Source organism: Rana temporaria, assembly GCF_905171775.1.
Source record: "Rana temporaria chromosome 2 unlocalized genomic scaffold, aRanTem1.1 chr2q, whole genome shotgun sequence".
Taxonomy (NCBI): Eukaryota; Metazoa; Chordata; class Amphibia; order Anura; family Ranidae; genus Rana; species Rana temporaria.
The window spans coordinates 97458-111252 of record NW_024404419.1 but is presented as its reverse complement, the minus strand read 5'-3'; the positions used below and the strand labels follow the sequence as shown (position 1 = coordinate 111252).

At 51.4% G+C, this 13795-nt stretch overlaps 1 protein-coding gene across 1 annotated transcript in view; it reads right to left on the bottom strand.

Moving 5' to 3' along the window:
* LOC120921670 (immunoglobulin superfamily member 2-like) overlaps positions 1 to 13795 on the bottom strand; it is a 48314-nt gene that overhangs the window by 15337 nt on the left and 19182 nt on the right. Inside the window, exons 6-7 of the mRNA XM_040334195.1 lie at positions 11041 to 11436; positions 9037 to 9429 (exon numbers count right to left, since the gene is read on the bottom strand). Of these exons, the coding sequence (XP_040190129.1) occupies positions 9037 to 9429; positions 11041 to 11436 (789 nt within the window). The remainder of the gene's footprint in view (positions 1 to 9036; positions 9430 to 11040; positions 11437 to 13795) is intronic.

Below are 13795 nucleotides of genomic sequence, written 5' to 3'. Positions count from 1 at the left end.
TAGGGATATCTATGCGTAATTCTATGAATCAGGCGCATAGATACGACGGGCCTAAGTCAGAGATACGACGGCGTATCAGGAGATATCAGGAGATAATACACCGTCGTATCTCTCTGTGAATCTGGCCCATAATGTGTAAATATATATATATACACATAGACACACATCGCCCCCTGCTGGAGCAGCTGAGAACATAAGATACATCTAAAAATCTGTTGACGCTGCTGGGGGGTTCCTGCTTTACCCAACCTCATGGTATACCTCTGGGCGGCTGTCCTGGTAACGGCATACTGGTGGTTTGAGGGCGCTCGCCTCAAGGCTGCCTGTCTGGGTTCGTTGATGGACCTACGCAATCTGGTTTACAGGGGGGCAAGGGCGTATACAAGGGTTCCGGCCCCTACCCTTAGGGTTTGGGGTGCTGCTAGGAAACGCTTCTCCCAAGTAAATAGGTGGTGCCCGGTCCAGCCTCTACGGGGGAATCCCAATCTACCCCAGTTTAGAACCATTCCTGACCCACAGGTTTGGGCCGGATGTGGTGTTAGGACTCTGCGGGATATCATGGCGGATGGATGGTGGGCCGTTGCCGTATGCTCAACTCAGTCATAAGTTTCAGCTGCCGGGGTGGATGCTCGTTCGGTACCTTCAACTTCGGCATGCGGCCAGAGCACAATTTCCTACTAGGCCCCTTGCTTAAAGTGGAAGTTCACCCGCAAAAGAAATTGAAGATTAGATTGAGGCTCAATTTGTGAAGGGGAATCGGGTGTTTTTTTTAAATCGAAGCTGTACTTACCGTTGTAGAGAGCGATCTTCTCCGCCGCTTCCGGGTATGGTCTTCGGGACTTTGCGTTCCTATTTGATTGACAGGCTTCCGACGGTGGCATACATCGCGTCACGAGCAGCCGAAAGAAGCCGAACGTCGGTGCAGCTCTATACTGCGCCTGCGCACCGACGTTCGGCTTCTTTCGGCTACTCGTGACGCGATGGATGCGACCGTCGGAAGCCTGTCCATTAAATAGGAACGCCCAGTCCCGCAGCCCATACCCGGAAGCGGCGGAGAAGATCGCTCTCTAAAACGGTAAGTACGGCTTCGACAAAATGAGCCTCAATCTAAAGTTAAAAATAGTTTTTAGGGTGAACTCCCGCTTTAAGCTAAATCCTGTTGAGCCGGTCTTATCGCTGGAAGACCTCCAAAAAAAACGCTCTCTGTCCCGTATGGGACCCCGCTCAGGACCGACTCACTGAAACTAGAGAGACTGTCTCATCTCTGGACTGGGAGGACTTGTGTTAGAGAACTGCCCTAAGTTGGTCATTTCTTCCCGGGATAAACTTCTACCAAGTTAAATTGTTCCACAGGATCGACCCAGAAAGGGACCCCTACTGCTCCCGTTGCCCAGGGATGGACTGGCCATTGGGACTACAGGGAGTTTCCCGGTGGGCCGATGGCTCGGTGGGCCGGCTTCAGTGACAGCGGACCGCCGCCCCCGTCCTCCAACACATCGCCCCCTGCTGGACGAGCTGAAGACCCACGCCATATAATAATACAGTAAAACCTTGGTTGGAGAATGTTTTGCAAGACAAGAAACATTTTTTTTTGTTGACTTGATATAAGAGTAGCGTCATGTCACAACGGAGTATATAATAGAAGAGAGACGCCTCTAAGTGTAGCAATATGGTTACATTTAATACCTACCCGACCAGCCGCGGCAGTTATACTGCGGCAGGTTGGCTCCCCTGGGCGAACCTACATAGCTGTACATCGGTTAGCCTTTTGGGGGGCGGCGGTCCGCTGTCACTGAAGCCGGCCCCGCCGCCCCCACTCCTCTGTCTCTCTCTTCCCGCAGCGCTCACCTCCTCTCCCTCCACGCATCGCTCACCTGGGGGGGAACAGAGAAGCAGGGGGAGGACCAGAGGTGCAGGGGGGCAATAGAGGAGCATGGGGGAGGGGACAGACAGTTGACTCAACAGCTATGGCCTGGGAGTTTCTCACTTCTGCCTAATCTTGTCCCATAAGGGGGGCACCAAACTGATCCTTTGCCCCGGGTGAAATGTCTACCTTCCCCACTGGTACTGCCTATAAGAGGACCGGTACCAGCCGTTCTACTCTAATAAAGTAGAATGACTAGTGGCTAGTGAAGGGGGAGAGGGTGCAGGTGGTCGTGGGGGGGGGGGTGCGGGAGTTGTCCGGCCGCCATGGGGGAGACCTGTCAAAGTGGGCCAGTCTGGATGAAGTCCAGGGCCAAATTTCTGTCCCAGTCCAGCCCTGCCATGGCCGGACCCAACTGGGTACCCCCCTCATACACATGCATTGGGACTGCCCTAAGACACAGGCCTTTTGGAAGGAAGTCTCAGGCTGGATTTGGCACTCCCCCCGTCACCAGAGCTGGCCCTTTTTGGTGAGCACCGGATGATGAGCAGCGGGCCCACCACTGCAAACTGCGAAGAAGGCTAAGTGGTCATCTCCTAGTCCTCCTGGCTGGCTATGATCGATGCTGCGATGCCACCTACCCGATCCTTCTTGGAAGGGCTGACCTGGAGCCACCCCCCCCACGGTTATGTTTGGTGGGTCCACTGACCCCATGGACCTCCTTGGATATAGGGAAATTTCAGTTTACTTTTTGTTAATAATTTCTGGATCCGGCCTGGGACCCCTCTCATGGCACCCTTCCAATGTGTCCCTTGTGACTGTAACCTGCTGTCAGGGGCGGACTGACCATTGAGTCACTCGGGCACCGCCCGAGGGCCCCATGCCACTAGGGGGCCCCATCCGGGTTGCCAGGCTCAGTAAAACCAGGGACAGTATGTAAAAATCTGTGTTTTTTTTAGATCTGTCCCTGATATGTCCAAAACTGACATGCTTTTAATGTGAATATCCCAAGATTTCAGCTGCCCGCCTCTGCACTACCTCCTGGCGTGGTGGTCATCTGTAAGCCAGAGGGGCCCCATAATCTTCTATTGCCCAGGGGCCCCATGAGTTGTCAGTCCGCCCCTGCCTGCTGTGTTGTTGGAATTGTGCGCCCCTCCGTTGTCTTGTCAGGACAGTCGCTATGTCAGCCGAGTTCTCTGTTTTTATGTTACTGTATACATAATTGCTTTACCACTTGGGACCCGCGCTGCAGGCGAAAGACGTCCACAGCGCGCCTCTCAAGTGCCGAATGGACGTTTTTGGACGTCCTTTTGTTTACATTCCCCGTGCGCGTCGCTGAAGGCGCGCAGCGGGGAAACACTGGCCCAGATTCTCGTATATGGGCGTAAAACTGTGCGGGCGTAACGTATTTGCTTTATTCACAAAGAACTTGCCTGTAAAGTTGCGGCGGCGTAGCGTAAATCACCAGGCGCAAGCCCGCCTAATTCAAATTAGCCGGGTAGGGGGCGTGGAGCATTTAAATTAGGCGCGTTCCCGCGCCGAACGTACTGCGCATGCGCCGTCCGGAAAATATCCCAGGGTGCATTGCTCCAAATGACGTCGCAAGGACGTCATTGGTTTCGACGTGAACATAAATGGCGTCCAGCCCCATTCACGTACGACTTACGCAAACGACGTAAATTTTAAAATTTCGACGCGGGAACGACGGCCATACTTACCATTGGTTGCTCCTCATATACCCAGGGGCAACTTTACGTGTCGCAAATCTAACGTAAACGTCGTAACTTCACTGCGTCGACCGCGCGTACGTTCGGGAATTCGCGTATTTTGCTAATTTGCAATACTCGACTGGGAAAACGACGGAGGCGACACCTAGCGGCGAAAAATAAAATGCATTTAAGATCCGACAGCGTAAGAGCCTTACGCCTGTCGGATCTAATGGTTATCTATGCGTAACTGATTATAAGAATCAGGCGCATAGATACGACGGCCCAGATCAGGACTTACGACGGCGTACATGGCGTTGCGCCGTCGTAAGCCCTTTGAGAATCTGGGCCACTGTGTCCGGCGCACCGCTGGGAAGCCGATGCGCGTGCCTGGCGGCTGCAATGTCCGCCAGGTACCCGCGATCGTCGGTTACACAGCAGATACGTGGAGCTCTGTGTGTAATGATGGGGTGTAAACACAGAGCTCCACATCCTGTCAGAGGAGAGAGGAGACCGATCTGTGTCCCTTGTACATAGGAACACAGATCGGTCACCTCCCCCAGTCAGTCCCCTCCCCCCACACAGTTAGAACACACCCAGGCTACACATTTAACCCCTTCCTCACCCCCTAGTGTTAACCCCTTCCCTGCCAGTCACATTTATACAGTAATTAGTGCATTTTTATAGCACTGATCGCTGTATAAATGTGAATGGCCCCAAATTTGTGCCAAAAGTGTCCGAAACGTCCGCCGCAATATCGCAGGCCTGACAAAAAACGCAGATCGCCGCCATTACTAGTAAAAAATAAAAATTAAATCATAAAACTATCCCCCATTTTGTAGGCGCTATAACTTTTGCGCAAACCAATCACTATACGCTTATTGCGATTTTTTTTTTAACAAAAATATGTAGAAGAATACGTATCGGCCTAAACCGAGGGAAAAAATCTTTTAAAAAAAACTTGGGATATTATTATAACAAAAAGTAAAACATTGTGGGCCAGATCCACAAAGCGAGTACGCCTTCGTACGCCTTCCGATCTTAGGATGCAATACTTCGGCGCCCGCTGGGTGGAGTTCGCGTCGTTTTCCTGCGTCGGGTATGCAAATTAGCTTTTACGGCGATCCACGAAGGTACGCGCGTTCGTTACGTCGTCGCTAGTCGGTTTTTCCCGTCGCATAGATAAGCCTGTTTTTTCACGGCTTGCTTTTAGACCATCCATGTTAAAGTATGCCCGTCGTTCCCGCGTCGAATTTCAAATTTTTTTTTTTTTTTGCGCAAGACGTCCGGGAATACGAAACGACGTAACGCACGTCGCCGTTCAAAACATTACGTCGGGGGCGACGTCATTTCGCGCAAAGCACGGCGGCGAAATTTTCGCACGGAGCGTGCGCAGAACGTTCGGCGCGGGAGCGCGCCTAATTTAAATGGTACACGCCCCATTTGAATTAGGTGGGGCTTGCGCCGGGACGGCTTTACGTTACACCGCCGTAAGTTTACACGCAAGTGCTTGGTGAATCAGGCACTTGCGCTGAAAACTTGCGGCGGTGTAACGTAAAGACGATATGTTACGCCGCCGCGATTCTTTATGAATCTGGCCCTGTGTTTTTATTTTTTTCTGTCTTTTTTTGTATATAGCGCAAAAAATAAAAAACGCAGAAGTGATCAAATACCACCAAAAGAAAGCTCTATTTGTGGGAAAATATAATTTGGGTACAGTGTTGTCATTCAAAATGCGTCAGCGCTGAAAGCTGAAAATTGGTCTGGGCACGAAGGGGGTTTAAGTGCCCGGTAATGAACACAACCTGATTGTAAAAACAAAAACAAAAAATCTGTTGGCGCTACATAAATCTTGTATAATAATAATAATAGATATGGCTGCACACAGACACACATCGCCCCCTGCTGGAAGAGCTGAGGACTGACACCATGTGATAATCCCGCTATCAAAAGATGCGTCTGTAAATATGACTTCATATAGACACATCGCCCCCTGCTGGAGGAGCTGAAGACCCACACCATATAATAATACTGCTATCATAATGTGTAAATATATATATATATACACATAGGCCCAGATTCAGGTAGCAATTGCGCCTGCGTAACCATAGTTACGCAGCGCAATTGCTGACTTGCGTCGGCGTAACGAGTTCTCCTGATTCAGAGAACTCGTTACGCCGACTGCAGCCTAAGATATGCGTGGCATAAGGCTCTTATGCCCGCATATCTTAGGCTGCATTCTTGCGTTGGCCGCTAGGTGGCGTTCCCGTTGTGCTCAGTGTATAGTATGCAAATTGCATACTTACGCCAATTCACAACGTTGCGCGAGCCCTGCGTACGCAAATTACGTAGTTTGCGTACGTCGGGTTTCGCGTAAGGTTACACATCCTAATAGCAGGCGCAGCCAATGCTATAGGATACCCCACGTTCCCGCGTCGCGATCTTTAAAATCTACGTCGTTTGCGTAAGTGAATCGTGAATGGCGCTGGACGCCATTCACGTTCACTTTGAAGCAAATGACGTCCTTGCGACGTCATTTGCCGCAATGCACGTCGGGAAAGTTTCCCGACGGAGCATGCGCTTTACGATCGGCGCGGGAACGCGCCTAATTTAAATGATTCCCGCCCCCCGGCGGGATCATTTACATTGCGCGCGCTTACGCCGGGCAATTTTGCCGGCGCGCCCTCGCAATTTACGGAGCTGCTGCTCCGTGAATCGAGGGCAGCGCAAAATGTTTGCGTGGGCGCAGGGCAAAATTGTTGCCCTGTGCCTCCGCAAATAAAGCGCAAGTCGTACCTGAATCTGGGCCATAGACACACATCGCCCCCTGCTGGACGAGCTGAAGACCCACGCCATATAATAATACAGTAAAACCTTGGTTGGAGAGCGTTTTGCAAGACAAGAAACATTTTTTAATAAATGTTGCCTTGATATACAAGCGATGTCTTGATATACAAGCGATGTCTTGATATACAAGTAGCGTCATATCACCACTGAGTATATAATAGAAGAGAGACGCCTCTAAGTGTAGCAATATGGTTACATTTAACACTTACCCGACCAGCCGCCGCAGTTATACTGCGGCAGGTTGGCTCCCCTGGGCGAACCTACATAGCTGTACATCGGTTAGCCTTTTGACCACTAGGGGGTGCGCCCCCGCGATGCCAGAGCAGTTGCGCGTGCCCGGCGGTCGCTAAACCGCCAGGCACCCGCGATCGCTCCACACAGAGACAGAATGGAGATCTATCAATGTAAACAGACAGATCTTCATGCCGTCAGGGGTGAGGAGAGCGATCTGTTGTTCACACTACGTACAACATTCCCAGCCCCCCCCCCCCCCACAGTTAGAATCACTCCCTAGGACACACTTACCCCCTTGAGCCCCCTAGTGGTTAACCCCTTCACTGCCAGTGACATTTTCACAGTAATCAGTGCATTTTTATAGCACTGATCGCTGTATAAATGACAATGGTCCCCAAAAAAGTGTCCGATGTGTCCGCCATAATGTCGCAGTCACGATAAAAATCGCTGATCATTACTAGTAAAAAATTAAAATAAAAATGCCATAAAACTATCCCCTATTTTGTAGACGCTATGGGCTAGATTCAGAAAGAATTTACGCCGGCGTATCTATTGATACGCCGCGTAAATTCAAAGCTGCGCCGGCGTATCTTCTTTCTGTATTCAGAAAGCAAGATACGCCGAAATTAGGCTAAGATCAGACTGGCGTAAGTCTCTTACGCCGTCGTATGTTAGGGTGCATATTTACGCTGGCCGCTAGGTGGCGCTTCCGTCGATTTCAGCGTAGAATATGCAAATGAGCTGGATACGCCGATTCAGAAATGTACGTGCGCCCAGCGGATTTTTTTACATCGTTTGTGTAAGGCTTTTTCCGGCGTAACGTTACTCCTGCTATATGAGGCGTAGCTAATGTTAAGTATGGACGTCGTTCCCGCGCCAAATTTTAAAAATGTTATGTCGTTTGCGCAAGTCGTTAGCGAATAGGGCTTTGCGCTACACCTCCGCAACTTAGACGGGCAAGTGCATTATTCACAAAGCACTTGCTCCGTAAGTTGCGGTGGCGTAGCGTAAATCTGCCAGCGTAAGCGCGCTGAATTCAAATTGTCAGGAGGCGGGCGTGTTTTATGTAAATAAAACATGAACCCACGTAAATGACCCACGAAAGCATTGACTATTTGCGACGTGATTAGGAGCATGCGCACTGGGATACGTTCACGGCCGGCGCATGCACCGTTCGTGAGAAACGTCATTTACGTGGGGGTCATGTTTTATTTACATAAAACACGCCCACCTCCTGACAATTTGAATTCAGCGCACTTACGCCGGCAGATTTACACTACGCCGCCGCAACTTACGGAGCACTTGCCCGTCTAAGTTGCAGAGGTGTAGCGTAAATAGGATACGCTACGCCCGCATAACCTTACGTCCCCCTACCTGAATCTCGCCCTATAACTTATAACGCTTATTGCGATTTTTTTTTTTTACCAAAAATAGGTAGAAGAATACGTATCGCCCTAAACTGAAGGAAAAAAAATGTTTTAATGGCATATTGTGAAACGCTTGTTAACTGCGTTACTCGCAATCCGAGGTTCCACTGTACATGGCTGCATATAGACGCATCGCCCCCTGCTGGAGAAGCTGAGGACACACATCACCAGAGAAAGGACCCCCCCGGGGGGCTCACTGACCTTTCTCTGTTTCCATGAGAAGGGATAAATACATTTTGTGCCCTAAAACCCGACTTCAACCTCCTGGTATTTGATCTTGGAAGGAGCAGCGTGGGGTTGGAGCCGCTGTCAGGTTTTTATTGTCTTTCTGCACAGGAGACTTTCCCTCACTTCACGTCAGGATCAGTGATGACAAATCTCTCCCACAAGAACATAGATTATCCTGAGCTCCAGTGTTCTGTCGAGAAGTGCCCCCTCATCGACTAGTGCCCGCGCATGCGCAGGACTGAACTGCACTCCAAGTGACGTGAACAGGGCGCATGCGCACATCGTAGGAGGTATCTGTTGATGGGAGATATCATTTCATGGGCACAATTGAAACCTATACAAACAGCGGGGGGGGGGGTAGTTCTCACATTGCGCCTCGCTGTTGCGGGGCGGCTTTACAGTGTGCCGATGGTCCGGTTATAAATTGTGGCTGTGAAATTGTATCTCCCATAAAGAGATACCCTCTTACAATGTGCGCATGCGCCATGGTTACGTCAGCCCAGCTGAGCGGCAAATCAGCTGTTGTGCTGTTCCGTATGGCGCATGCGCAGTTTGTCCCGGGCACTATTTGATGGGGGGGCAATTCTTGACAGAACACCGGGAATGTCCATGGGTGGTCAGCGGTGTTCTCCCCCCAGTAGTGTATATGTGATGTCAGTTATGATGTATGGCGGGTTATAGAAGACATATAAATGAAGTGACAACATAGACCGTGGCGTTGTTATCTCACCAGAGGCAATGAAGGTGATCTGGGTGTCTCCGGATTTTTTCTCCCCCAGTTGGGTCCAGTTGCCCGTCTCCTCCAGTAGCCATTCCTGCGCCATGCAGTGGTAGGACCCCACCTCCCGGAGGCCCGGTCTGAGGATCCGTAGGAGGAAGAAGTCCGCGGAGGAGCGTCCAGAGATGAAGCGGGGGCGGGGTGATGGATCTTGGCTGGTCACGCCCTCGAGGTCCACTCTAAGGATCTCCACTGAAGAAGCGGATGATGGCGGGCGAAAGAACCAAACGATGCTGAGTTTAGCGTTGGGGGTGCGCTCCAGGATCCTACAGGTGACCTCAGCCTCGTCCTGTCCTGCGGTCAGTGCCAGTGCGCCAGGGGCGGAGCCTAGCCTCAGCTTCATTTCTGGGAGAGAGAGACAGCGGTCAGTGTCGGTCATTATAATTCTATAACACGTCTGTATCTGGTGTATTATCACTCTGGTAATGGCGGGAACTAACCCGAACACTTGGGCCTGGGACACCTTTGGGGGCTCCAAAGAGAGTAGTAATGCGGTGCGCGTAGCGTGCCACAGCGAACAGTGATGCTGAACCTGCCCCCAGATGGCTGCCCACAGCTCATGGATGGCAACAGATTTGTGTGTGACTATCTTGGTTACTCGGGGAGCCACAGCCCAGTCAGAATAATGCTTCCGGGTTTCAGTCCGCCTGAAACCCAGACACATGATTCAAAACCCGGACTGTCCGGACATGTGGCAACCCTACTAGACTGACACCCACCTATTCATAGACACCCCCTGGAAGGGTTATGAGGTACCTGGAAGGGTTATGAGGTACCTGGAAGGATTATGACGTACGTGGAAGGGTTATGAGGTACCCAGAAGGGTTATGATGTACCTGGAAGGGTTATGACGTACCTGGAAGAGTTATTATGTACCTGGAAGGGTTATGAGGTACCCAGAAGGGTTATGAGGTACCAGGAAGGGTTATGGTGTATCCGGAAGGGTTATGACGTACCCAGAAGGGTTATGATGTACCTGGAAGTGTTGTGACGTACGTGGAAGGGTTATGAGGTACCAGGAAGGGTTATGGTGTATCCGGAAGGGTTATGATGTACCTGGAAGGGTTATGACTAACCTGGAAGGGTTATGAGGTACCTAGAAGGGTTATGACGTACGTGGAAGGGTTATGAGGTACCTGGAAGGGTTATGGTGTATCCGGAAGGGTTATGACGTACCCAGAAGGGTTATGACTAACCTGGAAGGGTTATGGTGCATCTGGAAGGGTTATGACGTACCCGGGAGGGTTATGATGTACTTGGAAGCATTATGACGTACCCCAAAGAGTCATGATGTACCCAGAAGTGTTATGACGTATCTGGAAGGGTAATAACATACCTGGAAGGGTTATTATGTACCTGGAAGGGTTATTATGTACCTGGAAGGGTTACGTCGTACCCAGAAGGGTTATGACGTACCAGGAAGGGTTATGATGTACCCAGAAGGGTTATGACGTACCTGGAAGAGTAATGACATACCCGGAAGCGTTATGACGTACCTGGAAGGGTTATGACGTAGCTGGAAGGGTTATGATGTACCAGGAAGGGTTATAATGTACCCGGGAGGGTTATGAGGTACCCGGAAGGGTTATAATGTACCTGGAAGGGTTATGACATACCAGGAAGCGTTATGACGTACCTGGAAGGGTTATGACGTACCTGGAAGGGTTATAATGTACCAGGGAGGGTTATGACATACTCAAAAGGGTTATGATGTACCCGGAAGGGTTATGAGGTACCCGGAAGGGTTATGAGGTACCTGGAAGGATAATGACGTACCCAAAAGGGATGTGACGTACCCGGAAGGGTTATGAGGTACCCAGAAGGGTTATGATGTACCTGGAAGGGTTATGATGTACCTGGAAGGATAATGACGTACCTGGAAGGATAATGAGGTACCCGGAAGGGTTATGATGTACCTGGAAGGGTTATGATGTACCTGGAAGGATAATGACGTACCTGGAAGTTGGACGTGTATAGAGACAGTATTGGAGGAGATGGTAGCCGGTGTCGCCGCGCTCTGGGTGGTCGGTATGGTGACTCTGCACTGATAGGCTCCGCTCTGCCGCGATCTCTGGACTCGATGGACGCTCAGGACGGATTTGTCGGCATTTAGCGAGATCTGAGTTTTTCCGTTGAAGTCGGGATACGATTCTCCCCACACCAGCTCCCCATTCCCGGACCCCCGCACCAGGCTCTCGAAGGGCCCCCGCTGTTTAGGCTGGAAGAACCAGGACCAGACGAGGCGCCGACCGCTCAGGCTGAAACTGGCTTTGGCGCTGCAGTAGAGGGTGGCCGTGTGACCCAAGATGGCCTTCGAGTCCCGCGTCATGAGTGAGACTTGGAGGGCGGAGTCTGCGGAGAGAGGAGAGACACTTATCATGCGGAAAATAAAATGATACAATTTATAGAAGGTCCATCTTGTAATATCAATACTTTTCCTGGATTCTTCCATTGGAGGGACCCGGGAACTCAGCACAGGGATGGTGGGAACCCCTCATAATGGGCACAGGGATGGTGGGAACCCCTCATAATGGGCACAGGGATGGTGGGAACCCCTCATAATGGGCACAGGGATGGTGGGAACCCCTCATAATGGGCACAGGGATGGTGGGAACCCCTCATAATGGGTACAGGGATGGTGGGAACCCCTCATAATGGGCACAGGGATGGTGGGAACCCCTCATAATGGGCACAGGGATGGTGTGAACCCCTCATAATGGGCACAGGGATGGTGTGAACCCCTCATAATGGGTACAGGGATGGTGTGAACCCCTCATAATGGGTACAGGGATGGTGTGAACCCCTCATAATGGGTACAGGGATGGTGGGAACCCCTCATAATGGGTACAGGGATGATGGGAACCCCTCTTAATGGGCACAGGGATGGTGGGAACCCCTCATAATGGGCACAGCGGGGGGTACAGACCCGAGAACTCAGCACAGGGATGGTGGGAACTCCTCATAATGGGCACAGCGGGTGTACAGACCCGGGAACTCAGCACAGGGATGGTGGGAAACTGCCATTCCACTCCTTGTCAGTGAAGGGTGTGGTTGCTGGTTCCTTTGCTCCTGTGCTCCAGAGACCAGGGGCTAGAGTGGCTTCTCTGCCCCAGGAGGGATGCTGGATCCTGGGGAAGAGCCGGGCGGGGCCCCCCTGGATAGGCCTGTGGAAGATTCTGGGCCTACCCAAAGGAAAGATGAGTCCCTGTCAGCCTTCAGACAGAGGACTGTCAGTAAGTTGAAGCGGATTGAGAAGGAGGAGGAGAAATTGATGGTTTTGATGGCCGAGTTCAGAAAGAAAAAACAGATCTGTGCTAAAGTATACAGTAAGAAAAGACCAGCTCTGAGGCCTGAGCTGAAGGACCTGGAACAAGCTGTGAGGAAACAGAAGGATTTGCTGTATTCTCTGAAGGAGAAGAGCGGAATATTTAAAAAAATATATAAGAATGAGGAGCGATTTAATCGCATGAGAAGTGGAGCCGCTTCATGCATGGAGGATGGGGAAGCCAGTGAGGAGATGCAGGTACAGGCACCTCTGACATTCGCTGAGCCTTCTGCCCCCTTCACACCCCAGCAATGTGGAATGTCTCAGGAGGGTGAAGGTCCTGCCATGCTGGATTTCATAACCAAGTTGGAATCCCCTCCAGATGCGGCTTCCCCGGATGGTGATGTCAAGATGGACGCCGTTTCTAGTCCTGTGGAGAGAGCAAGATCCACCACGGAGTCTGCAGCAGCTGAGGGAAGCTCTGATCCCAGCCATAAAGTCGCACAGGTGACAACCCAGCAAGCAGGTACAGTGTGTGTGCAGGATGGTGGTGGGAACTTTATTAATGACAATAAGCTTGCTGAGGGTTGTAGTGCTGCAGGCAGTCAGCCCATGGACAATGTACAGCCTACACCTGATAAAAACTGCCAGTCTGCGGAAAGGTCCATGGACAATACAGTGACTTTGCCTGGACCAGGCACAGCGGCTGTAACTATGAATGATGGAGGAGATGCTGGGTGCAGTGGTGCCACAACTCAGCAGAAGTCTGCATTGGACAGGACTGGAGCTGTGTGTACAGAGCGGGGGGAGGGGGTGGGTCCTGCCTCTGCTAATACAATCCCAGCTGAATCAGACGCTTTGCCGGCAGGTTTGAATGTGTCTAAGGACAGGACTGCAAGTACTGGGGGTGGAAGGAAATCCTATGCTGGTGTTGCTGCTGCAGGATCTGGGAAGGGGGAACAAGCAGGGAAGGAGCATGGGAATGGGTTGTCTTCCTCCCTGTTTAAAAGGAGGAATGTTGTGCAGCTGAGGTGGGAAGGCGGTGGAATCCCCCCACATAGGAGGGCGGTGGTGGAATCCCCCCACATAGGAGGGCGGTGGTGGATAAGATCCTACAGATGGGGTTCACGCCCGCAGATATCTTCGCCCTGATCAGTCCGGCAGGCTCCTATGAGTATGATTTGTCCTTTCTCCGCCCGGAGTCTTTGGACATTTTTTGGGAGAAATATGAACACGTGTGTAGGGGCCTGCCGGACTGGAAGGGGCTCATGCCCAAACTTGTCTCCCGCCAGCCACTCATTAAAGTTGTCACAATTCTGGTCCGTAATGAGTCCATACCACCGGGGGATCTATGTATATGGCTGAGGAGGTATGGAGACGTCCTGGGCCCCCTAAAGAAGATTCTGGATGACCGGGGAATATGGACGGGGGGATGGTCTGCTCAGT